At 45.9% G+C, this 26695-nt stretch overlaps 2 protein-coding genes across 7 annotated transcripts in view; one reads left to right on the forward strand and one right to left on the reverse strand.

Annotated features, from left to right (window-relative positions):
• TBCD (tubulin folding cofactor D) overlaps positions 1 to 26695 on the forward strand; it is a 241723-nt gene that overhangs the window by 91607 nt on the left and 123421 nt on the right. The window lies entirely within an intron of this gene.
• On the reverse strand, positions 9 to 9094 carry ZNF750 (zinc finger protein 750). Its single transcript, XM_004473757.4, has 3 exons — positions 8795 to 9094; positions 2159 to 3757; positions 9 to 1851 (listed from the first exon to the last, which is right to left on the reverse strand). Exons 2-3 carry the CDS (start codon positions 3589 to 3591, stop codon positions 1155 to 1157), a joined length of 2130 nt encoding a protein of 709 aa, XP_004473814.2. The 5' UTR covers positions 3592 to 3757; positions 8795 to 9094; the 3' UTR covers positions 9 to 1154.

The raw sequence follows: 26695 nt of genomic DNA on the forward strand, positions 1-26695 counted from the left end.
CGAGTATCTTTTTTTTAAGGATTTATTTTGATTTATTTCTCCCCCCGCCCTGCCCCCTGTTGTCTGCTCTCTGTGTCCATTTGCTGTGTGTTCTTCTGCGTCCTGTATTATCAGGTAGTACTGGGAAACTGCGTCTCTTTTTTCTTGCATCATCTTGCTGCATCAGCTCTCCTTGTGTACAGTGCCACTCCTGGGCAGGCTGCGCTTTTTTCACGCGGGGCAGCTCTCTTTGCGGGGTACTTTCCTTGCGTGTGGTGCACCCCTATGTGGGGACACCCCTGCATGGCATGGCACTCCTTGCACACGGCAGCACTGGGTTGTGGGCCAGCTCACCACACGGGTCAGGAAGCCCTGGGTATCGAGCCCTGGACCCTCCATATGGTAGGCGGGAGCCCTATCAGTTGAGCCATGTCCTCTTGTTGAGTATTATTGCAAAATAAAGGATAATGCAGAGTTTTGATTTTTCTTCATTTTATGCATCTTCAACATTCACGTATGAGTTTATTTGAAAATTCTCAATATATACATCGTTTTAAAAAGTGGAAAATGAGTCTGAATAGGTCAGAAAATTCACTGTAACAATATAAGCAAATAGGATAAATCCATGATGCCTTCTTTACCAGTAGTGTGTTTTCCCTAGTGGAAATAAGTTATTTGTATAAATAGCCTCTTGATGTTTTGTATTATCTCCAGTCACCATAAATCATAACACTTTTATATACAGAACTTCAATGCTAATCCCTAAACTTATTGTTTCTTGGCATTTTTTTCCAATTTTTCATTTCAAAACATGCAGCTAGATTTTATAGAAAAAGAGGTAAAACAATTTTTTCTAGCACTAAAATATTTATGAGAAGTATTTGTAGATCTCTTGTGAAGTGGCTTACACAGAAAAGTTACCTTTCAGTTTTGTGCATTTCATTTGACATTTTACAAAATGAAAACAAGTGTTTCCTGTCAGTATGAGAGCATATGGATCATTTAAATGTATTCTGAACAAAAGTAGGAGCACCTTAATATTTACAAAAACTGAACTAAATTGTTGCTTTTTTTTTTAAGAAGAAGAAAAAGAAAACGGCATTTGTAACGACAGGTAGAGAAGTGAAGGTGCCGCGTGGACGCTGCTGCTGCAGTGCGCGCTTCCGGCTGCTCTTTCAGGCGTTCAGACACCGCGTTCTTCTTCTCAGGGTGAACACTCTGCCTGTGCCGCTGGGTTTCAGTTTCTTAGCGCCTTGCTGAGGTTTTGCTGGATCCTTTTGATGTGTCCTCTTCTGTTCTCTTGGTTTGGGAGTGGGCTCCTTGTGCTGGCGGGTGGGCTCTGGAGCCATGTGCTCCTCTCCGTCCCCTCGGGCCTGCCCCGGGCTGTAGGCTGCCAGCTGGCAGAGGGCCACGGCCGCCGTCTGCTTCTGCTCCTCGCTGCTGTCGGTCGCCCGCACGCCTTGGGCCTTTGCAGCGGCGGGTGTTGAGGGCGTGGCGTCAGTGGGAAGGCCTGCGGCCGTTGCTTCTGTGTCCCCTGGTTCTTTGCAGCAATGTCCACCTTCTGCCTTTTGAACAGCAGTAGCCTCCGCCTCTTGTGCAGAACTGTGGAAAGCGGGTCTTGGAGCCCGGGCGTTGCAGGGATCCTTCACCGAGAGATTGAGAGGCACGTCCTGGGGCTCCGAGAAGCCCTCTGTCTCCCTGTGGGCAGGGCCCTCATGTGCGTGTTCGTGAGCAACTGGTTTTGTCTCAGGTCTTCTGGAAAGGTTCAGCGGGGCTGTCCCTGGCTCATCCTCAGGGCTGGACAGGGTGGCTTCGGCAACGAGAGAAGTGCTTCCTGTCTGAGTGGGAGGGCCTGGGTCCATGGCGTCGAGGCTGGAAGAAGCAAAGAGAAGCCCTCACAGAAACCTGGCTTAGAAACATTTGAATGAACGTGCACTATAGGCTATAGTTAGTGGTAACGCTGACGAAATGATCTCGTACCCTGTAACAAGGGCTCCACCACAGTGTGGTGCCACACATGGGATGATGGTTTTGTAAGTTTACAGCTTCTCTAATAAAAGTAAAAAGCACAAAAACTCCCACATTTGACCATTACTTATAGAAAGCATTTTGAGGAAGTATAAACTTAGCTAATTGAGTATAACCAAAGTTGGAGTTTGTGAAAAGGAAAATGTCTTACCTTTTTGGAGATTCAGCCCTGCCTGCTGGAGCCTGGGGCTTTGGACACGCTGTGCTTCTCTTCACAGGTGGGATGGCTGTGGGGTCAGGCTCAGGTCTGACCAGGGGGCTGGCGGCCGGCTTCCTCGAGAGGGTGCACAGCCCTCGGCTTGCCTGGCTGGTCTGCGTGAAGTTGGTGGGACTCGGCCTCCCTGGGGAGCCCGTGGCCGCGCTGCCTGCCCGGGGGCTCATCTTGGCCCCCTCCGGTTCCCTCTGCCCATCTTTGGAGGGGTCTTTGGCTTGGGATATCGGGCTTTCGTTTTCAAACTCTGTGTGTTTTTTGTGGGAGTTTGGAGGGTCTGACTTTGTTGGGCTCACGGCTGGGTAGACCGGGGTGGTCTCTTCAAGCAGGTGAGAGCCGGGGTCGCATGTGACGCCAGCAGCCAGGTGCGGAAGCTTGAGGCCGTAGGAGGAGAACGCAGGCTCTGGTCTGTAAAACCCATAGGGGATGGGCAGGCTAGAGTGGTAGGGCGGGAAGAGCCGGTAGTGGTCGTATGTGGCCGGAGGTGGGCTCAGGTGCTTCGGGAGGGGCCCAGCGTGGGGCAGGAAGGGCCGCTGGTCTGGGGGGCCATAGATGGACAGCAAAGGGGCGTCACACTCGGATGAGTTGCTGGTGAGCAGGTAGGGTGCGTAGAGGGCCGTTAGTCCGTGCTCCGTATAGAAGTGAGGTGGGTACTCAGGGAGTGTGGGCTGCGTGTAAGGAGAGATGGCACCAAAGCCCTTTGCAGGCGGAAGTTTATGTGGGAACTCAGGTGGGAGGAATGCCGAGCCAGCCTTCCACGGGTAGCTGGGGGTGTGGAATGCAGATTTGGGGTGGAAGGAGGCGGCCTTGGTGGTGGGGTTTGGCGAGGCCAGCATGTCGGGCCCCTCTGCGCTGCCCGGCGCTTTGAGTCTGTGCTCTCCAACCACGGGCACGAAGGCCGAAGGCCGGGCCACGCCTTCCAGGGCAGCCTGGGAGCCGGTGCCCATGACTGGGCTCTGCGTGGGCATCTCTGTCTGGAGAGCAGGCATGGGCCCTGGTGAGTCGCGGGGCGCGTGTGCGCGCAGACCTGAGTCTTCCTCAGTGCTCTCCTTGGCAAAGGTGCGCCGGAGCTTCCCATCGAGGCTTGAGAGTCCATTTGTGATAGACTTGGAAGAAGTTGGCTTCGCTGTGGAGTCGGTCTGGCTTGTTGGCTTAGGGTCTCCAGGGCTGGATTTGGGGCATTTGGGAACTCGGTCTTGCTCTGATACTAAAGTAATGGAGTTTTTACAGAGTCCGTATTTCATGTGATTAAAGAGGTGTGATTTTTCGTTGCAAGTGAAGGGACACTGGAAGCACTTATACTTGAAGGGCTTTCCTGGGGGCCTGGGGATATAGTGAGGCTTCTTTGGCTTTCGCTCCTTGAGGAGACTCATCTTGCTTCCGTGTCTCAGCCCGAGCCTCCTCAGTGGTGTGATCTGCTGACGCACGCAGCCGGGCTCGGCGGCTGTTGGGACGCGAGCGCTGTCTTCCCTTCCTTTTGCAGCGCCTTTATTTGAAGGCAGCTCCCCTTGCTGAGGGTCTGAGTCAGGCAGTCCAGAACTGCAACAGAGGAGCAGATTCTTGCATGAGGACCCTGGGCCAGGGAGGACGCATGGAAGGAAGTGGGACCCCACCCTCCTCCACCCTGCGTTCTCCACACTGGTGTCCGGGCAGCAGAACGCTGTAGGGTCAGCTCTGAGAACACCTGTGACTGAGCCACAGGTGCCAGGGCGGGCGAGCATGTGCTCTGCAGGGCATTTCTGGAGCCACGGTTGCCGGTAGGGCTGGCTGAATGCAGGGGAGACCGGTGGGCATCGAGGGGGAGGGCAGTGCAGGGCGCACACGTGGGAACCGCGTACTGACAGATCTGCCGAATGTGATCACATTGCTGGGGTGTTCTACGTCTGGGTATTTAACAATGCAGAGCATTTGAAAACATGAGTCCATCCTGCCACTTCCCAAGTCACCAGTGAAAATGGTAAGGGAAAGGCAGCCGGCATGGCCAGAAAGGAGCATTTATAGCAAGTGTGAAGTGGGTGTTTAAACACTCTGGCCATGCATGGTCTGTCCACTGCTGCGTCCACTCTCTGCCTCCTGCATACCTGTCCTGCCCCTCGGATAATGCTCAGAATGCCAAAAGCCTCACTCAGGTCAGAGCTTTGCGTCTCCTGTGCTCCAGGGAAATTAAAGAAGCAGGACCTCCTTTAAACACAGGTGGCACTGCAGGGAGTGCTGTCACCAGGTGGTCACTTTTAGGCCTCTGGCTGGGCTGCTCCTGGGGGCTGGCCCACCCAGCCCCTTTCCTTCTGCGCTTCCTGAGGCACTCCCTCCTCCCTCTGCCCACACCAGGGCTACATCCTGAGGGCTGCTGTTGTGGGGAGAGACTGGAGCTGGGGAGGCAAGGGTCAAGGCACACAAAAATTAGAAAGGAAAATGTTTTAGCTTCTGAATGTTTTTAAAAAGCTTAAAAATAAAGGTTAAGTGGAAATAATTTAAGAAAACTGTGTTTAGCTACAGTTTTGCTTTAAGGAACAAGCGAACATGGTCAGTTCTGAGGCTTTGGGAATTTTGCCTGTAAAGTATCATCTTCCAAACATTTGGGAGCTGGAAAGCAACACTCTAAGATGGAGAAATACGGGTGGGAAATTTGAGAGACTTGTTTCACAAAATAAAATACAGTGGTTTAAATGCATGTTCACTTCCAGACCCATATGTACCTGCTAGAGATGAGATTGAGGTTGCTTGGGAGGAGATAGAAGTGGAAAGGGTAGAAGATTTAATTTTTTGTTTTGGATACCTAAAGTTCTAAGAAAGCGATCTGGTTTTATTCTAAGTACACTGGTTTCTCTACTTGTTTATTCATATTTCTTTAAAATAAAAGAATGACATTTCCCCGTCCCTAACCTGCCTGCTACCATAACATTTTATCGTCCAGTTCTTTTTAAGGCTTCCTTATTTACTAAGAAGTGCTTTGGGTAGAAAAGAGGACCCTACTGATGCCTAAACCCCCACGTTTTGATGAGTTAAGTGAGTACCTTGAGTGAGAAATAAGATCTGGTTGTGCTGGGACAGTGAGAGGCTGCCCTGGCCTCGAGGACAAGGACGGTGATTGGGAGGGTGTGTCGGGAGGAGGAAGGGGCTCGCCAGGCCGGCTCTGCCTGGTGAGTCAGGCCCCCGGCCTGTGCCCTGGTGTCTCCCAGCACACTCATTCCTTGCTGTGCGCCTGCTGCGCCCACCGTGTACTGTGCAGAGCAGAGCAGAGCAAACGTGATAATAGCTCCCGTCTTTCTAATTTCCCCTTATTAAAAGAAAAAATGTTAAGTAATTCTCTGTGAGCTCAACCCCTGCCTTGGGGGCAGCCATGCCCTGAGCGATAGAAGCACAATTCCTTGCCTCACTTGAGGAAGCAGCGAAAGCAGTGGGTACATTATCCTAGCCGAATGCTTGGCTGGCTAGATAAGTCAGCGGGACTTGTACCGGCTTGTCTCCTCATGCTCACTGATTCCGAAGGCGTGAGAACCTCTGCGAGTTGAGTTCCCATGATTGTATAGGATATGTTATGGCAAAGGTCTGAAAACTGATGATTTCATCATTAGCTAGCAGCATCATGATCAAAACGATGACAGTTGCAAAACATTTATCAGTTTCTGACTTCAGAACTGTAGAGATACCAAGTGTGAAAGTGAATGTGCTGCCTCCAGGTTTTAAAACGTGAGGACTCAAATTAACAAAAGCATTTCCTCCAGATTTAAGACAATTATAATATTAATTTTAGAAGCAGTGTTACTTAATATTGTCGATAACTTCAGGCAAGAAAAGAAAGCAAAACCCATGTTCTTTGAGGTTTCTCAAAGGTAAAGGGGATAAGTTGTGTGAAAGGTGTGATAGCATTACCCAAAGGAATAATCTGGGAAATCACTGCTTTTGTAGTAGCACATGCTCTTCTGTGCCGTGCCGTCTGTGAGCTGCTGCCCTGCTCTTCTCCTTTGTCCTGAGGCTGGTGTTCTCACTAGAGCAGCAGGGTCCTAAGTCAATAAGGGGAGAAGTGGGGACACAGGTGTCTCCCGGAGGCAGCAACTGGGTGGGGAGCCAGGGATGGGGCCACGGGGCACTGGTTACGGTGGATGTATGTGTGTGTGTGGGGGGGGGGCAGAGGGGTCCACGGTTGGGACAGCCTACAGCAGGAGGGAAGCCAGGAGGTGGTGGGGCGGGGTGGGCTCCAGAGGACCTCAGCGTTTAGGGTTAGGATGTGCGTCTGTGGTTGCTGCCTCCTGCCAGGTCGGATTTACAAGCATAAATGAGCCACAGCCGCTGGCCCAGCCCCTGGTCAGTTTATACCTGCTGAACTTGGCAGCTGCTGGCTGAACTTTCGGGGGGGGGGGGGGGGGGGGGGGGGGGGAGGGATATTGTTGCCAAAACAGTATAATCCTGAACTTTAACTGTTTATAGTAAGTTTGAATTTGCATTCAGAGGTGAAGTTTTTTCCTAAAGGTGGTAAGAGGTGTTTTCCCATATTCCTCTCCAGGCTAGTGTGTATTTCCATTTCTGGAGAGCTGTTGTGTTGAGATGTTAATAACGTGGAATCCCTTTAGTTGTTTCTTTTTCACTGGGGAACTGTAGTGTTAGCATGTCTTAAAATTCAGACTATAGCATGACCCCAAAAGGAGGTATATGTGACAAAATCTCTTTCATCCTTCCTTCCACTTCGAAGTGGCTTTGGCAGGAAATGGAGGGGGCTTGCACCTGTCTCTTGGAATCCCGCAGTCACTGTCCCGCATGCTCGGTGCCTCTGGCCCTGCAGCCACTTCCTGTCCGCCTCTGCCAGGAGCCTGGCACCGGCCCTCACCCCCTCTCAGAGGGGGTGCCCACGTGTCCTGGGGAGCAGGGCCCTCTGGGCTGGTCCTGAAATCAGACACAGCCCAGCAAAACGCCCCCACCCCTGCGGGTGCTTCTGGGCAGAACTCAGGACCTTGGGCCGCAGTGCTTTTAGTAAAGGCTCATAATCCAGTGTGAGCTACGGAGGTCCTCCTACAGTACTTAAAAGTGCCACACTGTGTCTTTTCAAAGGCTCTGAGTATCTGCTTGTGGTTCTGTACCTGGTTGGCTTGAGCCCCGAAGACCGTTGGGGACGGCGAGCTACCTCCGGGTTCTGCGTCTCTCCTCCCACCACCCACCCAGCGGCCATCCGTGTGCCGCCCACACAGGGCTCCGCACAGCCTGTGGTTTCGTTGCCCACAGGCTTTGTTAGTCTTGTCCTGAAAGTACTGAATTGCTGATGTGTTTTTCGGTAGGTTCAAGAGTCTTTGGCAGCTGTTAGGGTAAGAGTGAGCCCCTGGCATGTTTAAAAAGTTTCTAAGGAGTTGGAACTTTAGGTAAAAAGGCAGGAAAAGATTTTTTAAAAGACCCTTGATAGGACACAAAAGAGGCAATTATAGCTTAACCTCACTGGATGTTGCTGTGGCGGTGGGCAGCTCTGCCTGTCCTAAGTGCTGACCTGCGGCCCGAGGTGATGCAGCAGCATTCCTCTCCGTGTGTCCTGCTGTCTGGCAAGGAGCCTCATCAGGCAGAACGTTTTGAAGGGCATGCTATAATTAAAATATTGTGATGTGGCGTTATTGCATAACTCAAGGACACGCCATTGTCGCCTACCCACTGGGGTGTTGCAAGAACAAGATTTGTGAGTTTTATTCCAATTGAGCTTTTCCAGTGATTAACTGCCACTCCCTCTTAGACTTTCGGTTCTTTAAAATGAAGGGTAAACTTCAGAACAACTATTACTTAGGGGGAAAATGCAGTTTTCTGAAACATAGTTTGGAAGAATGGATCCAGAAAGCAACTAGTGGCTCTTCCCAGTTTTAGCAGGAGACCACAGGTGGCTATTGTAAGCTCTTCACAGTAAATGCACTCAGCTCTCCAGCTCCTGTGGTACGGCCAGAGCTCAGGAGCCCTGGAAGCTGCCTCGTTTACCCTTGGGGAAGTCATGCTCAGACATGGAAAGGACTTGGTTAATGCAAAATAGAAATTATTATAACAAAAGTGGACAAATTTTGCCTAAATGAAGTTTGTCTTTGGTCAGGGTTGGCCTATAATTTGCTCAGTACTTGTTCTCATAGAGATTTATGAGAAACTTCACATAAGAGAAAAATCCTTTTTGTATCTAGAGAGATCTTCTTTGGTTAACTTTGTTTTGCTAAACTCATGTCAAAAAGGTACTTATTTTAAACTTTAAAAGGTATTAAATAACAAACTAGGAGATAATTTCAGTAGCAGCTTTCTAATTGTATAAATTAGATCTATTTATGATCCTATGTTGAAATTTATTGTTATTTCTAAGGTAAAAAAGAGTTAAAAAGTAATATGAATTAGTTCTTGGGTTTAAACTGTATGAATTTTATGGCAGAAATGAGGACGTAATCTCTGTAAGCCTGTCTACGCTCTGAGGGTGAGGTGGGCCTGGGTTCCCAGACCAGCAGTGCACCTGCTGGCCCTGAGCAGCTCCTGGGCAGAGCCCGGCCAGCAAGGGCCCAAGCAGGTGCCTCGCAGCCAGGTATTTAGGACGCACCTGAAAGGAGTTTGAAAAGAAATGTCGGTACTCACCAGAGCTGGTGGCCGAGACTGGTCTTGCTGCTGCTGCTGCCTGCGCGGCTGACAGCGCCGGGGAGAAGTACCTGTTCCAGCGCCTGCCAGGTGAGACTGGAGCCGGCGTCGCGGTGGGAGGGGTTTAAGTGTAGGAGTCGGGCCCTCAGGGCGTAGAGATGCACCTGATATTACTCCTGCCGGCAGCTACGGTTCACGCGGGAGCGCTGCCGGGGTTGGGTGGGGCCGCAGCCCGTCTGCCGTCCAGGGTCCCGGTGCCTCGCAGGGAGCCAGGCGCTCATCAGCGCCCCGGTAATGCGCGGCTAGCCTGAGCGGACCCTGTGGTCGGACCCGGGTGAATGTTTGATGTCACCACAAAGACAAAGCGGGCGAGGCTTGGAGCCAGGGTGCAGTGGTGCTGCCCGAGGAGGTGGCCGCGCCCCGCACCCCCCACGCGGCCCTGCAGGCTCTTTCCTGGAGGAAGGAAGGCCGTTTCTGAGCCAGTTTTTTCTCTGCGTCTGTTCGCCTCCCCCACCCAACTGCTTGCTTATTACTCGGAGTGTCACCTCTTTCTTGAAGGCTGGAGCTTGTTGGGCTGTTGGGGTGGGGGCTGCATGGGGGAGGGGGGATGGGCGGGTGTGGGGGGAAGGGGAAGGGGAGGAGGGGGGAGGAAAGGAGAGGAGAGGAGAGGAGGTGAGCCAGCGTTAGGTGGAAGCAGAGGTCGCAGTGCTGTGGTGCAGGGGGCAGATTTGCCAGGCTAAAAAGGCTTTTACTTTTATGTTTAATTATTATAAAAATAATAAAAAATTAAAATAACTAAATGTATTATATTAATACATTTAAAAATTGGCTTTACCTTTTTATTTAATTATTAAAAACTTTTTAGGTTGCTTTGGTCCAGATTTTCGATCCATATAATTTAAAAAGTCAAATGTAGTTCTATAAGGCTTGTTACAAAAAATCGTTTCCAGCTGCTTCCGTTATCAGCTGTTGGGTAAGAAACCACCCTAAAACGTAACAGCTTGAAACAGTGACATCAGTTTCATTGTTTTGCATGATTTTGCGGGTCAGGAGTTGGGCAGGGCTCAGCTTCGGCGACTCTTCTGTACCCTGGGCATTGTCTGAGGTCACCAGCGGAACCGAGTTGGCCTTTGTGCTGCTCTGGAGGCCAAGGGGCTTCTCCGAATGCCTTGTGTCTTGGTGAGAAGTCGTGGACGCTTCCAGTCTTCGTAAAGGCGAGAGCAAGCACTGGCATAACACTACTTCTGTCATAATCATTTGCCGAAGCTGCCATGCCAGCCCAGGCTCGAGGGGAGGAGACACAGCACACCTCTGCATGGGCAGGTGTCAGGTGTACTCACGCCTTCCCATTCCCTCTGTCCAGAAGCTGAGTATTTGGGTATTTACCTCCTTGCCTCGAAATCCTATTAATCTATCAGTAGTTCTGACCCCATCCTCCTCCCCTGGCCCCAGTTGTGGGTATTATCTGTTGTCTTCCCTTTCTGGAAATGAATGTTTACCTCTGTTTGCTCTGCTTCCCCTACTCCTCCTCCTCCATCATCCCGGCAGTTGTCTATTCCTGTTTCACTGAATTGGAAGCCCTGCTTTCTTTGTCATGGCACCTTCTCTTTTGGGTCACTCCTTATTTTTGGTATGGAGCATCTCCCTTTTGTAGGTTCCTGAGAAAAAGAGTGCAAGAGGGATACATTTTTGGAGACCTTGAATGAATGAAAATGTTTATCTTCTACCCTCTCATCTGACTGATAGTTTGGTTAGGTAGAATTCTAAATCAGAGATTATCTATCTTTAGAACTTTGAAAGTGTTCTCCACTGCATCTAGCTTTCCAGTACTGCTATGGAAAAGTTTGATGTCATGATAATTCCTAATTTCTTTTTCCTCCAACATTTTTTTAAAACAAATTTTATTGATAGATATTAATAAAGCATAAATCCATCACCTCCAACATTTTAACATGAAAAATTTCAAACATGCAGAAAAGTTGTAGAAATTCTATAGGGACTGCTCAGATTTTCATTATGTGGTTTCTGCAATTAGCATTTTACTCTATTTGCTTTGTCACTAGCTGTTTTTTGTGCTCTTTACAGCCCATCAATCTCCAATTTATTTTGCTGCATTTCATAGCAAATTCCAGGCATCGTAACATTTTACCCCAACCACTTCAGCAGGCATATTATTAATTAGAGTTCAATACTTGCTTACAGTTCTTTTTGTAAAGGTAAAATTTACACTCAACAAAACACACTGGTCTTAGTACCATTTAATGACTTTGGACAAATGCTTTCCCCTGAATCAGTCAAACCCCGTCTACATACGCAGCGTTTCCAGGCAGTGGCTGAGAGAGCGCTTTGGTGCCCCTTCTGCTGTCCACACCCAGCGAGGCTGCCACGCGTCTGATTTTTCCCATCCTGAATCTTAAGTAAATGATGACTCTTGATTCTTTTTTTTTTTTTCAAAGATTTATTTATTTATTTCTCTACCCCCCCATTGTCTGTTCTCTGTGTCTATTTGCAGAATCTTCTTATTTGTTCGCTTCTTTTGCTGTCAGTGGCATGGGAATCTGTGTTTCTTTTTGTTGCGTCATCTTGTTGTGTCAGCTCTCTGTGTGTGTGGCACCATTCCTGGGCAGGCTACACTTTCTTTCGCTCTGGGCAGCTCTCCTTACGGGGCGCACTCCTTGCACGTGGGGCTCTCCTACGCGGGGGACACCCCTGCTTGGCACGGCACTCCTTGCGCACATCAGCACTGCGTGTGGGCCAGCTCCACACGGGTCAGGAGGCCCAGGGTTTGAACCGCGGACCTCCCATGTGGTAGACGGACGCCCTAACCACTGGGCCAAGTCCACTTCCCGACTCTTGATTCTTGATACGAAAGAACTTTTTGCCTGTTGGTTCTTTTTATCCTCAGTCTTCTTGGTTTCCTTAACTGTCTTCCAGCCCTTCTGTTAAGTATTTCACACCTGCTGTTCCAGTTTTTGGTTTTTAAGAGTTCTTTTTGTACTCTGAATGTCTCTTTTTAGTGTTTAATTTTTAGGTAGTAGTTGAGTGGCTTCTCTTCTTTCCATGAGCACTTTACTGAGAGCTGTTTGGAGGGTCCTCCTCCCTGCGTAGCCTCCGCTTCTCCCAAGAAGCTTCCGTGTTCTTGCTGTGGCCCTGCCTTCACCTGCCCGCCTCCTCTGCAGAGGTGGGACGGGCTGCTGGCCAGTGCGAGAAGAAGAGGGAAGCTTCAGGGGTCTGTTTCTTTGGAAGCTTTCAACAATCTTCCTTATTTGAGGCTACCCCTTCTCCCCCACCTCCAGAGCCACCTGGGGCTGGGATTCCTGAGCCTTCTGGGATTCTTGGAGTGGAGTGGGAGAGTCCCTGTGCCCCGCTTCCAGATCAGGCTCCCACTGGCCCATGGATTCCAGCCTGTTAAAGGGCTGCTGTCCTCCCCAACCCTGCCACCTTCAAGCATGAGGTCTTGCGTCAAACCAGGACAACACCTCTTTCCTGTTGTTTCTGGTGGGGTTCAGTCCATGACTCTGGCATGCTCATCTTCATGGGGCTCAGGAGCTCATGGCCAGGTCTCTGATGGCAGTGGTAGCGCTGCAGAGAGCGGGTGGTGGCGGAGCAGCGGTGACCCAGCCTCCACGTGCCTTGGTTCCTGTGCTTTGTGGGGGTGGCTGTGGTGGGGTCCCAGCCAGCTGGGAAGGAAGGGGTGGTGCCCGCCGGAGGGCCTGGGTCCTAGCTGGGCCCAGACCAGTGCAGCTGACCTGCACCTTCCACCTGCGCTGCGCCGTGCTGAAAGCTGCCCTGGCAAGCACTGGCTCTCAGGTGAGGCCTGGGGGCAGTACGCTCGTGTCCCTGCTGGCCACATCTCCAGTAGCCCATCCTTGAGGGGCCTAGACACACGTCTATGGTGCCATGCTGTCCTGCCTGTGTGACCTTGGGTGGTTCCTTGACCTCTCTGGGCCTCAGTCTTTCTGCTTGTGAAGAGGGTCGATGACGGAACCTACAAGGTTTGCTTGGAGGATTGGATGAGAGCTCACGTGACATTTCTTCCAGCCACTTAAAAACCTGGGTGAAAGAAGTGAATCACTTGCCCTCCTGGTTGTCTCATAAACAGGAGCGTTTTTATTTCAGTTTGGCAGTCTTTTTCCAGAGGAAAGGCAAGAAAGTGAAGGCTATAGAAAATTCAGTGGTGTAATTTTAATTTCCCAGCCTAAGTTTTGTTGATTTTAGCCAAAATGTGCTTTTGTCAGTTGTGTAGTCAATAATTAGGACCTATTCGAATTCATATTAGTGAGACCATATGAGATTCGTCCTTTTATGTCTGGCTTATTTCACTCAACATAATGTCCTCAGAGTTCCTCCGTGTTGGCCTGTGCTTCCCTTTCTCTTCATCTTACAGCTGAATAGTATGCCATTGTATGTATATACCACATTTTAAAAAAATTAATTAATTAATTAATTATTTATTTAATTTCCCCCTCCCCCGGTTGTCTGTTCTTGGTGTCTACTTGCTGCTTCTTGTTTCTTTGTCCGCTTCTGTTGTCGTCAGCGGCACGGGAAGTGTGGGCGGCGCCATTCCTGGGCAGGCTGCACTTTCTTTTCACGCTGGGCGGCTTTCCTCACAGGTGCACTCCTTGCGCGTGGGGCTCCCCCACGCGGGGGACACCCTTGCGTGGCACGGCACTCCTTGCGCGCATCAGCACTGCACATGGCCAGCTCCACACGGGTCAAGGACGCCCGGGGTTTGAACCGCGGACCTCCCATATGGTAGACGGACGCCCTAACCACTGGGCCAAAGTCCGTTTCCCTATACCACGTTTATCCAGTCCTCGGTTGACACTTAGGTTGATTCCATCTTCTAGCAGTTGCGAATAATGCCACTACGAACACTGGCATGTAAATATCTATTTGCATTCTTGATTATTCTGAATACATTCCTGGTAGAGGGATTGCTGGATCATAAGGTAGTTCTGTATTTAGCTTCCTGAGGAAATGCCAAACCCTCTTCAGCAGAGGCTGCCCCATTCTACACTCCCACCAACAGTGGAGGAGGGTTCTTTCTTTCCCCCACATGCTCTCCAGCACTTGTAGTTTTCTGTTTTTGTAGTAATGACCATTCTGTAGGCATGAAATGACGTACAATTGTAGTTTTGATCTGCAGTTCCCTAATAACTAGTGATGGTGAGCACGTCCTTATGTGCTTTCTGGCCGTTTGTATTTCCTCTTTGGAAGAATGCCTGTACAAGTCTTTTGCCTATTTTTAAATTGCTTGTCATTTTGTCCTTAAATTGTATGATCTCTCTGTATAACATGGAAATGAGACCCTTGCCAGATATGTGGTTTCCAAAGATTTTATCCCATTGAGTCAGTTGTCTTTTCATCTTAAATTTTCTTAATTGTATTTATTTCTAGTCAGAATTCTTTCAGTGAGAAGAATGTTCAAGAAAACGTTGCAAAAATACAAGAGAAAAAGAAGGAAAAGAAAAATGAAAAGAAACAAAGAAAGCACTGCACAGTTCCTCCGAGTGCCCTGGAGTCTCGGATTCTGTCGTGGTGCTGAGCGCACCGTGGCCTAGCCCGCCTGTGGCCTTGACACCCCCGCAGCCTGCCTTCTGACCTCAGCTCCATAAAGCATCGGGGTCCCGAGTGCATCTGGGCTTTGTGGGTTGGTCTTAGCAAGTGCGGAGCTTGGTGCAGGGTTCCTGGCCCTCCTGTGTTCTTGCTCAAAAGCCTCCAGCTCGGCCTGGGGCCCTTGACTCTCGGGGCACAGTGCAGATGCGTGTCTGCAGTTTCTGCAGATGCCCCAGCCTTTGCCCCACCCAGCTGAGCCTCGTGGGCTGGGTGCTGGGCTGGGTACATGGAGATGGCCCCGTGCAGGCCGTGGGGTGTCAGCCGGCAGAAGGCAGCCACAGGAGACCTTAATTATCCCAAAGGGGAAGGTGCCTCTTGTGCCCTGGCCCTCCATGTGTTTTGGGTTGCAGTGCTGTGTGAACGAGGCCCAGCTCCAGCAGCTTCCAGGCCTTGTCCTAAGGCGAGGTGCCACCAGGCAAGAGCTGGACCCAAATAGGCTTCTCAGGTGACATGTGTGACGCTAATTTTTTAAAAAATCTGAGAACATCAGTGGGCTTTAATTTTGTCAAACATTTTGATAGTGCAGGGAAATGAATGTGGAGCCAGATTGGGGTTTTTAGTGAGATAGGACCGTGGTGTGTGAGAAACTTTTGGGGGAAGATTTACTGTTGAACCTTTACTTTCCTTTGAAGAGTAAGCAGATGGCTTTATTTGGAACTTGAAGGCTGGGATACATGCCATTGCTTAACCTTTTTATTATTCAAATAATGCCGCTGTTTGAATTTTTGTGAAACCAGAGCTCATTTATTTTGGGGATGGGAGTGGCAAACAGCTCTGTGCCCCTGCCCCTCTGCCGAGCAGGCCATCTCTGGCCAGCGAGGGGTGGGTGGGAGGGTGGCCCTCTACCTGGAAGCAGCAGCACGACCTGCCGCCCTGCCTGGCTTGCTCGAGGGCCAAGGCTCTGCCGTGGGAGGGCCGCTGGGCTGGAAGTTTCTGGGTGTGTGTGGCCTTCGGGGAGCCTTTGTACCCGGCACACTGTTCGGCGGCTCCTCCCTTCCGACCTGAGGGTTGTGCAAAGGCAGAACCTTCCTTCTGGCGCCCGTCCACCCTCAGAGCAAGTCGCCGTGGGGCGCGAGGTCTTTGTTTCTGTGGGTTTAGTCAGGGTTTCAGGACCAGGTTTGCAGAGACTTTTCTGATCCACACTTGCCTTCTCCCAGCGTTGACTGGCTCTGACTTTTGTGTCTAAAGTGAAACTTGAAACCATGTGCTACAGGCTTGTTTTGTCTTTGATTGGGAAATTCAAAACTCGGTTCAGGTTTGTGAACTTGGGCCAAGTTTTAAGAATTCCCACAGTTTTCTGCACCCAGTCTCCTCTCCCTATCGCAACAATAAAAACCTCCTGTTTCCAGAATTCTCCATCTGACTCTCTTCTAACTTGTGCTCAATAGTTTGCCAGTAGCAGGTCATGTGACTCTACTCCATTATATTGAATTTGCTATTTAAAATGTGCTTTCCACATGTAGCTCTCTGATAATATTTGCTGCCGCGTATAGAAATTATTTAATTAAATTAAACAAGATCAAGCAAAATTTTAAGAATTTAAAGCACCCATCCTTTTTTCTCATACTGCAAACCATAACATTAGTGAAAAAAAAAAATAGACACAGACAAACAAGGCAAATGGGAAGGGAGAAGATTTGTGGAACTTCTTCAGTTATATCTTAGTTTCTTCCTCTTTGATCCACTGTGACTTTTAACTGCTTTTCATATTTTGCTTTATCTTTTTCTCTCTTTGCTCATTCTGGGGAATTTTCCAAGTTTGTTCTACAGGATCACGGATTTCTCTTTGGGTATGTCAAGAATCCATTGAATTTCTATTTTATTGTAGTGAGTGTTTATTTTTATTTTTAAATTTCTTGAAGTTTGGTTCTTTTTCAGGTCCTCCCTGTTCCTTCACTATGATTTCCTTTACTTTTTTAAAATTTTATTTTTTTCTTCATTTTCTTTTAAATGTTACTTTAAAAAAATATGAGATCCCCATATACCCCCCACCCTCCTCACTGCACTCCTCCCACATCAACAGCCTCTTCTGTCATCATGGCACATTCACTGCACCTGGTGAATATATTTTGGAGCACTGCTGCACCACGTGGACAGTGGTCTGCATTACAGTCTATACTCTCCCCCAGTCCACCCAGTGGACCATGGTAGGACACACAGTGTCCAGCATCTGTCCCTGCAGCACCACCCAGGACAACTCCAAATCCTGAAAATGCCCCACATCATATCTCTTCTTCCCTTTCCCTACCATCAGCAGCCACCGTGGCCACTTTCTCCACATCAACGCTATAATTTCTTCCATTACTAATCACAATAGTTTCACAGCAGAACACCAGTAAGTCCTCTCTAATCCACATTCTATTCCTTCATCCTGTGGACCCTGGGATGGTTATGTCCAGTCCCCCTCTACATCAAGAGGGGGCTTAGATTCCGCATGGATGCTGGATGCAGTTCTCCTGCTTGCAGTTGTAAGCACTCTTGGCTCCCTGGTGTGGTGGTTAACCTTCTTCATCTCCCTGTTAGCTGGCCAGGGTAAGTCCAATAAACCAGAGGGTAGGAGTTGCAAGTCTGCTGAAGCTCAGGGCCTGGCTGTCACATGGACAGTCCAGAGATTCAGGTCTCCTGAGTATACACCAACCCCAGCACCAACCACAGGTCTGGTAAAAGTAACAGAAAAGGCATGTGTAGAAAGATCATATCTGAGTCCAACTCCATCACACTCAGGAATACAGACTCTACAGTAGGGCCAACTGACAAGGCACTGAACTCTAGAGCCATCTGCCATGACCATAGAACCTGTCAGTCTCTGTAGCCCTCAGGAGAACCAGTACCTGGGTTTCCATCTACCTTGGCTGTCTCTGGTACCCTGCTGAGGCGTGCATAAACGTTACCCCTCTGATGACCTTCCAACTCTTTTTTGGAGACTCATAGCCATATAAACTCACTTGTCCTTTCCATTTCCCCCTTTTATCCAAAGTCAAAAAGTGCTTTTCTATTGTCTCTTTTAGGTTGTTCTGTTATTTTCTTCTGTTACATCTACATATTCCCTCTCATGTGGAACTTTTGTTGTGCTCTTTAAAATGTTTGCATAATGAGCTTATTTTCAGCAGGAATAAGTTTCTCTTGCACCCGGTGGAAGTGTCCTGCAGTGCAGTCTGTGTTGCCTCCAGGGCACCCAGGGTCAGAGTGGACCTCTCAGCCTGCACTTCCCCTAAACAGGTGCATCGGGTCTCCGTGTGTAAGTCCATCCAGGCTTGGGGCTTTAACTTTTCATCAGAACCTTTCCCCCTTCCCGTGGAGTGACACGCTTAGGAAATGGGGCTGGTGGGGGGGGGTGTTCATTGTCCTTTTCCTGGCCCTCTCTAGTGATCCTAGAGTTACACAGTGGTCTCAGCGGCCCAAGGTCAGTTTTCTGAACTGGCACAGGTATTAAAACTGCATCCCGGGGTGGGGGAGTGGGGTGTGTGTGGGATAAATAAATAAATCTTAAAAACTCCATCCCTTAGCCAGTAGGACACGGTGCTCTTAGTTGCTCTGTAGGTGTACTTGCCAGCAATTAAATGAAATAATTAATATAAAAACAAATCTTTATTGACCACAAATGTGTGTCTTACCTGCACTGGGACTCTCTGTGGTGTCACTCACAAGGACCCCAGCTAACACCTAAACTATCATTGCTTGAGAATACGTAAAACAAAAACTTTCAGGACTGCAGAGATAAATGGACAAATCTGTTCTCTTCCTGAGAGTTTAAAACCTCCTTCTCAATTATTGATAAGTCAGTTAGAAAATCAAATAGCAGATATATATAGATATATATAAGGTTTGAGCAACAGAAGTAACAGGCTTAATTCCATGGGTTTATATAGAATCCTGCAGCCAGCAATTGGAGAACACAGGTCCTTGGGCAAAGGATAGTTATAAATATTGAAAACATTTACTAGGTCATAAAACAGGTCTCAAGAAATTCTGGAGAATCACCAGCATGCATACTGTATTCTCGGACCATGAACATGGAAATTAAAAATTGGATGTAGAAAGATAAATATTTAAGACAAAGATTTTTAGTTTGTAGACATATGGATTTCAGAATAACACATGAATCAAAGAGTAACTCCCGATAAGAATCTTAAATAAAAATTTCAAAATAGAAAGAACAGTAACCAAATTTTTACATATCCATGCTTTTGAAGGAACCTTTAAGAGAAAATTAAAGCCTTAAACAGGAGTTGCCAAACTGTGGCCAACGGCCAGTCTGGCTCCCCCCTGTTTTAGTGTAGCCTTTGGGCCAAAAATGGTTATTATGTTTTTGAAGTGTTACAAAAAAAAACAACACCAAAACTCTAAGCAGACTGCATGTGGCCCACACACCTGGAAGGTGTACTGTGCTGGCTGGGTCCTGAAGAAGCAGCATGCGGACTCTGCCTCAGAAACTTGGAGCAGGAAAGAAGAAAAGCTCCAACAACAGATGAAGGAGCAGGACAGTGGTAATAGAGATGTAACAGTGGTAGAGATGAATGAATAGAAAAAAAGATTCAAAAGAAATGATAGAACCAAAAATCAGTTCTTTGGAAAGGCTAATGAAATAGATGAACCTCTGGCAGCACTTTCAGCAGGAAAATAAGAGTAAGCATAGCTAAACAATATTAAATACTTAGGAAGGTGCTATAATTCAGGTACTACAGAGATTAACAAATGACATTAAAATTATATTTAAAATTTAAGAATGTATTTTGTCAATAAATTTGATAGCTCAGCCAAAATAGACACAATCCTAGAAAATATAATTTGTCAAAAATATAATTTGACACAAAAGTACAAAGCTAACAACTGTGCTTCAGTGTCTTTGTTTATAAATTAGGGATGAGAACGACCTACTTCATGGGGTTTCATTCAGTATTTTACTCCTTTGTATGGCTGAAGAATATTCCATTGTTTGGATGTTGTTGGGTTGTTTGAGTTTTTTGGCTGTTATGAATAATGCTATTGTGAAACTCATGAACTCGTACAAGTTTTTACGTGAACATAAGCTTCCATTTCTCTTGGGTATATACCTCGCAGTGTGATTTGGGGCTGTTTTAAGATTAAAGAAATTAATACAGATTAAGAATTTAGAGCAGTTTTGCATGTAATATATTCTAAGTAAGTGCAAGTGAGGAGGAGGCAGAATACTTAGTACAAACAGGGCGTATGGGTATGTTTTTCTTATGTGACTATAGCTTCCCCAGATTTCTTTTAGTATTTTCTGTTTCTTTTTCGATCTGTTCACTTAATCTTTTAAAATTCTAATGTTAGATGTGTGTCGGATTAAAAATCTTTCTAAAAAAATCAATTTTACTGGTATATATTAATTAAGCATACATTCCATTCAAAGTGATATTTGTATCATCACATAGTTGTGCATTCATCAGTTCAATTATTATTAGCATTTTCATTATTCCAATAATAATAATAAACAACCAAACAAAACCCACCCCTTAATAATCACCTCTTAGTCTCTGTATGCTTCCCCTGCTGTACATAGCTGCTATTCTGTTTCTGTCTCTTTATTTGTATTTGTATTTTGTATAGATCGAGTCAAACAATATGTACAATATGTAATACCTTGTGTCTAGTTTCTTTCCCTTAGTGTATTTCCTTTTCTTTCTCCAACTCTTAATGGAAGATTATTAATATATTACTATTCATGCAGTCCATATTTTGCTTTGGTTATATTTTTGCCTGATGTTAACATCTTGCAACATTAACATACATTTGTTCAGTTTCACAGAAAACAGTCTTATATATGCAATATTAACCATTCTCATATTTCACATGAGGTTTTACTCTGCTATACAGTCCCATGTTATTTTTTTTTTACCTTTCCTTCTAGTAATATACTAGACCATAGACTTTCTCTTTCAACCACTGTCATACCCATATATTATCACTGCTAGTTACAAACACTATGATGTGCTTGCACTGTTTCTATTCATTTCCAAAGACTTATGAACAACCCTTTCATAAATTCTGCACAAGTTTCCCTCAGCTTTCTATTCTGTAACCTTGTTCTATTTTCTGGTGACCTGTATTCTGGTTATTAGCTCAAAGAGTTTACGTAATATATTTAGTTCATATTAGTATAATCATACAGTGTTTGTCCTTTTGTGTCTGGCTTGCTTCACTTAACATAATGTCCTCCAGGTACATCCATGTTGTCATATACTTCACAACTTCATTTCTTCTTATGGCTGCATAATATTCCATTATGGTGTAGACAGCACAGTTTGTTTATCCATTCATCAGCTGATGGACACCCTGGGTTATTTCCATTTTTTGGCAATTGTGAATAACGCTGCTATGAACATCAGTGTACAGGTGTCTGTCGCTGCTCTCAGTTCTTCTGGGTATATGCCTAATAATGGTGTTGCCAGGTCATGTGGCAAATTCATATTTAGCTTGCTTAGGAACTGCCAAGCAGACCTCCACAGTGACTGTACTATTCTGCATTCCCACTAGCAGTGAATAAGTGTTCCTGTCTCTCCACATCCTCTCTAACACTTGTAGTTCTCTGTCTTTAAATAGTGGCCATTCTGATAGGCGTGAAATGATATCTCATTGTAGCTTTGATTTGTTTCCTTAATCGCTAGTGATGTTGAACATTTTTTCATGTGTTTTTTCGCTATTCATATTTCTTCTTTGGATAAATGTATCTTCAAGTCTTTTTTTAAATTAAAAAAAAAAATTTATTTATTTATTTACCCCCCCCCAGTTGTCTGCTCTCTGTGTCCATTTGCTGTGTGTTCTTCTGTGACTGCTTCTATACTTATCAGTGGTGCCGGGAATCTGTTTCTTTTTGTTGTGTTATCTTGTTGTGTCAGCTCTCCATGTGTGTAGCACCATTCTTGGGCAGGCTGCACTTCTCTTTCACACTGGGCGGCTCTACTTATGAGGCGCACTCCTTGCGATTGGGGCTCCCCTATGGGGGGGGACATCTCTGTGTGGCAGGGCACTCCTTGCGCACATCAGCACTGCGCATGGGCCAGTTCCACATGGGTCAAGGAGGCCCGGGGTTTGAACCGTGGACCTCCCATGTGGTAGGCAGATGCCCTATCCATTGGGCCAAGTCTGCTTCCTCTATCTTCAAATCTTTTGCTCATCTTTTAATCAGGTCATTTGTCTTTTATTGTTGAGTTGTAACATCTCTTTATATATCATGGATATTTAACTTTCATTGGATACGTGATTTCCCCCAGTGAGTTGGCTGCCTTTTCACCCTTTGACAAAGTCCTTTGATGTGCAAGAGTGTTTAATTTTGAGGAGGTCCTATTTTATCTATTTTTTCTTTTGTTGCTAATGCTTGGGTATAAGGTCCAAGAAACCACCACCTACCACAAGGTTTTCTAAGACATTCTCTACATTTTCTTCTAGTAGTTTTATGATCCTGGCTTTTATATTTAGGTCTTTGATCCATTTTGAGTTGATTCTTAGGTAGGGAGTGAGTTTGGGGGCCTCTTTCATTCTTTTGGTTATGGATGTCCAGTTCTCCCTGGGCCTTTGTTGAAAAGACTGTTTTGTCTCAGTAACATGGACTTGGTTGGTTTTTCAGAAACTAGTTGGATGTAGAGGTTTATTTCTGGACTCAGGTATTACTCCACTGATGGATATGTCTCTCTTTATGCCAATACCATGCTGTTGTGACCACTCTAGCTTTGTAATACGTCTCAAGTTCAGGCAGTGAGAGTCTGCCCATATCGCTTTCCTTTTTTAGGATGTTTTTGGCTTTTTGGGGGCCCTTTCCTTTCCAAATAAATCTGGTAATTGCCTTTTCTATTTCTGTAAAATATGCTGTTGGAATTTTGATTGTTACTGCATTGAATCTGCAAATCAGTTTGGGTAGTGTTAGAAAGTTGCACCTTTAGGAAAACAAAAGCTCACTCGATTGTGGAGGAGAAAATAATTTTATTAATGATCTTGGAAGAACCAGCACGACCTGGATAAAATGACTGGCGCACCAAACAACAAGAAACAACGATATTTATACCCTTAACCTAACACGCAGCTCCCTCCCCTGTTCCCCATGGATGGGGTACTTCAGGGGTTCAGCCTATCCGAGACATCTAACTAAGTTCTATGGCAGTTCCTACTCTCAGTTGCCGTTCCCGCACTCTCTACGCCCCTCTACACCCGGCAGCTGGGCCAGGCTTGATCCGCTTTCACTCCTGGCGGCTTTTCAAATTGGGCACCACTGTCACTGTTGGCCCAGCCCCCAGCACTCACCATTGGCCCTCCTTGCTTTGGCCCCACCCTTGCTTCTGACCATTGGCCTATCTTCATTTCGGCACCACTTTTCAAATTCTTGGTACACAAAAGCTGCTAGAATCCCTTTCCCTCCCTCCTCCAATTGCAGAGCCAGTTCTGGCTTCCCCTTTGTGTGAAAATTAAACGTAACCCTTTTCTTACAGTAGGACTGACATGTTCACGATATTTAGTCTTCCAATTTATGAACATAGAATGTCTTTCCATTTATTTAAGTCTTTGTTTTCTTTTAGCAGTGTTTTGTAGATTTCTGAATACAGATTCTGGTTAAATGCATTCCTAGGTATTTGTCCTTTTTGTTGCTATTGTAAATGGAATTTTTTTTTTTTCTGATTTCCTTCTCAGATTGTTAAATACTAGTATACAGAAACATGACTGATTTTTGTGTGTTGATCTTGTATCTTGCCTCTTTGTTTTTTTTTTTTTTTTTTTAGATTTATTTATTTCTCGCCCCCCACCCCAGTTGTCTGTTCTCTGTGTCTGTTTGCTGTGTGTTTTTCTTTTGTCTGCTTCTGTTGTTGTCAGTGGCATGGGAATCTGTATTTCTTCTTGTTGCATCATCTTGTGTCAGCTCTCTGTGTGTGCGGTGCCATTCCTGGGCAGGCTGCACTTTTCTTTCCCACTGGGTGGCTCTCCTTGCTTGAGGGGCTCCCCTACGCTGGGGACACCCCTGCGTGGCAGGGCACTCCTTGAGCGCATCAGCACTGTGCATGGGCCAGCTCCACACGGGTCAAGGAGGCCTGGGATTTGAACCGCTGACCTCCCATGTGGTAGATGGACCCCCTAACCACTTGGCCAAGTCTGCTTCCCATTGCCAGTTTGTTGAACTTGTTTATTAGCTCAAGTAGCTTTGTCATAGACATTTTGGAATTTCCTGAATAGAGGATCATGTCATCTGTGAATATTGAGAGTTTTACTTCCACTTCTCTTATTTGGATGCCTTTTATTTTTTTCTTGTCTAATCGCTCTAGCTAGAACTTCTAGGAAGATGTTGAATAACAGTGGTGACAGTAGGCGTCCTTGTTCCCTGTCTTGGAGGGAAAGATTTCAACTTTTCCCTGTTAAGTACAATGTTGGTGTGGGTTTTCAGATATGCCCTTTATGATATTGAGGAACTTTCCTTCTGTTCCTATCTTTCAAAATGCTTTTATCAGGAAAGGGTGGCTGGATTTTGTTGAATGCCTTTTCTGCTTTGATTGAAATGATCTTTTTTTTTTTTTCTTCAGTCCATTAATATTGCATATTACATTAATTGATTTTCGTATGCTGAACTAGACTTGGATACCAGGCATAAATCCCACTTGGTCTTCATGTATAATTCCCTTAATATGCTGTTGGGGATACTATTTGCATGTATTGTGTTGAGAACTTTTGCTCATAAGTTCACTAGGGAGATGGGTCTGTAATTTTCTTTCCTTATAGTATCTTTATCTGGATTTGGTATTAGGATGTTGTTGACTTCATAAAATGCTTGGTTAATTTCCCATCTCTTCAGTTTTTTTGGAAGAGGTAAACAGGATTAGTATTCTTCTTGAAATGTTTGGTGGAATTCAACCTGTGAAACTATCTGGTCCTGAAATTTTCTTTTTTGGGAAATTGTTGATGACTGATTCAATCTCTTTAAATGCCATTTGTTTAATTCTTCGATTTCTTGTAGAGTCAGTATAGGTTGTTTGTGCTTTTCTAGGAATTTTTCCATTTCAATCTAGGTTGTCTAATTTATTGGCATTCAGTTTCTCATAACATCCTCTTAGAATCCTTTATATTTCTGTGGGGTCAGTCGTAAGATATCCCTTTCATTTCAGATATTATGTATTTGTACCTTCTCTCTTTTTTTCTGTTAGTCTAGCTAGGGATTTGTTGATTTTATTGATCATCTCAAAGAACCAGCTTTTGATTTTGTTGATTTCCTCTCTTTTTTATGTTCTCAATTTTATTTCTTTCTGCTCTTATTTTTATTATTTCTTCAGCTTGCTTTGGGATTGGTTTACTGTTCTTTTTGTAGTTCCTCCAGGTTTTCAATTAAGTCTTTGTGTTTAGCTCTTCTTTTTTAATATTAATATAGGGGTTTATGGCTATAAATTTTCCTTTCACCACTGCCTTCACTATATTCCATACATTTTAATAAATTGTGTTCTTGTTTTCACTTGTCTTGAGATATTTACTAATTTTTCTTATAGTTTTTTCTTTGACCCACTGACTGTTTAGGGGTTTGTTGTTTAGCCTCCACATATTTGCATGAATTTTTTCTGTTTATTTTTGATTTCCAGTTTCATTCCACTATGATCTGAGTAGTTTCTTTGTATAATTTCAGTCTTTTTATATTTATTGAGACCTGCTTTGTGACCCAACATGTGGTCTATCCTGGAGAAATATCCATGAGCACTTGAGAAGAATGTATAACCTGCTGAGTTTGGGTGCAACGTTCTGTGTATGTCGTGTATCATAGTGTTCAAGTTCTCTCTTTCCTTGTTCATCTTCTGTCTAGTTGCTCCATCTAATGATGTGAGTTTTGTGTTGAAGTCTCCAACTATTGTAGAGATGTCCATTTCTCCCTTCAGTTTTGCCAGAGTTTGTCTTGTGTATTTTGGGGCACCTTGGTTAGGTACGTAGATATTTATGACTTATATTTTCCTGGGGGATTGTCCCTTTTATTAATATATAATGGCCTTGATATCTCTTGCAACTTTTTTGCATTTAAAGTCTATTTTGTGTGATATTAGTATAGCTACCCCTGCTCTTTTTTGGTTACTGTTTGTGTGGAATATGTCTTTCCAACTTTCCACTTTCAACTGGTTTGTATCCCTGAGTCTACGGTGAGTCTCTTATAGGCAGCATATGGATGGCTTCTGATTTTTTTATCCACTCTGTTTCAGCCTATATCTTTTTCTTTATAAAGCTGCTTTTTAAATTTTTCAAATTTTTATTTCTCTCCCCTCCCCTCCCCTCCCGTCCCCTCTTCCAGTTGTCTGCTCTGTGTCCATTTGCTGTGTGTTGTTCTGTGACCGCTTCTATCCTTATTAGCGGCAATGGGAATCTGTGTTTCTTTTCGTTGTGTCATCTTGTTGTGTCAGCTCTATGTGTGTGTGGCCCCATTCTTGGGCAGGCTGCACTTCCTTTCGCACTGGGTGGCTCTCCTTATGGGACACACTCCTTGCCCTTGGGGCTCCTGTATGCGGGGTTCACCCCTGCGTGGCAAGGCACTCCTTGTGTGCATCAGCACTGCACATGGGCCAGCTCCAAACAGGTCAAGGAGGCCGGGAGTTTGAACTGCAGACCTCCCATGTGGTAGGCGGATGCCCTATCCATTGGGCCAAGTCCGCTTCCCAAAAGCTGCTTTTTTTAAAAAAACAAAACTGCTTTTCTTGAAAGATTTATTTATTCTCCCCTCCCCAGCCCTCACCCTGCTGTTTTTGTTGTCTGTGTCCATTTGCTGTGTGATCTTCTGTATCTGTTTCTCTATTTCTCTTCTTTTCTCATCTTTCTCCTGTAGGATTCAGAGGGATTTATTCCTGGGGACCTCTGATGTGGAGAGAGGTTCTCTGTCAATTGCGCCACCTTGGTTCGTGGTCCCTGCAGTGCTTCACTTTGACTCTCCCCTTTGTCTCTCTTTTGTTGAGTCATCATCTTGTTGCATAATTCACTTGCGCGGACACTGGCTCACCACACAGGCATGCTTTCTCTTCTTTTTCACCAGGGGGTCCCAGGAATTGAACCTGGGTCCTCCCATATGGTAGATGGAGGCCTTATCACTTGAGCCACATCCACTTCCTGAGCCTATATCTTTTGATTGGGATGTTTAATCCTTTCACATTCAATGATATTACTGTAAATGCATTATTTGCTTCCATCATTTTATTCTTTGACTTACTATCTTATATTCCTCTTTCTTTTTACTGTTTTGGTTGCCCTTTCTGCTATTTTGCCTTCTATGTTCTCCTCCAAGCCTCTCTCTCCTGTCTTTTTCTTTCAGGCTGTAAGGCT

The sequence above is a fragment of the Dasypus novemcinctus genome, chromosome 21 (genome assembly GCF_030445035.2).
Source record: "Dasypus novemcinctus isolate mDasNov1 chromosome 21, mDasNov1.1.hap2, whole genome shotgun sequence".
Classification (NCBI taxonomy): domain Eukaryota; kingdom Metazoa; phylum Chordata; class Mammalia; order Cingulata; family Dasypodidae; genus Dasypus; species Dasypus novemcinctus.

Bases quoted from the DNA above. Each gene is read 5' to 3' on its own strand.
- ZNF750 (XM_004473757.4), bottom strand. From the start codon at position 3,591: ATGAGTCTCCTCAAGGAGCGAAAGCCAAAGAAGCCTCACTATATCCCC. The intron at 1,852-2,158 runs GTAAGACATTTT...TGCTTCTTCCAG, and splicing joins AGGGCTGAATCTCCAAAAAG to CCTCGACGCCATGGACCCAG.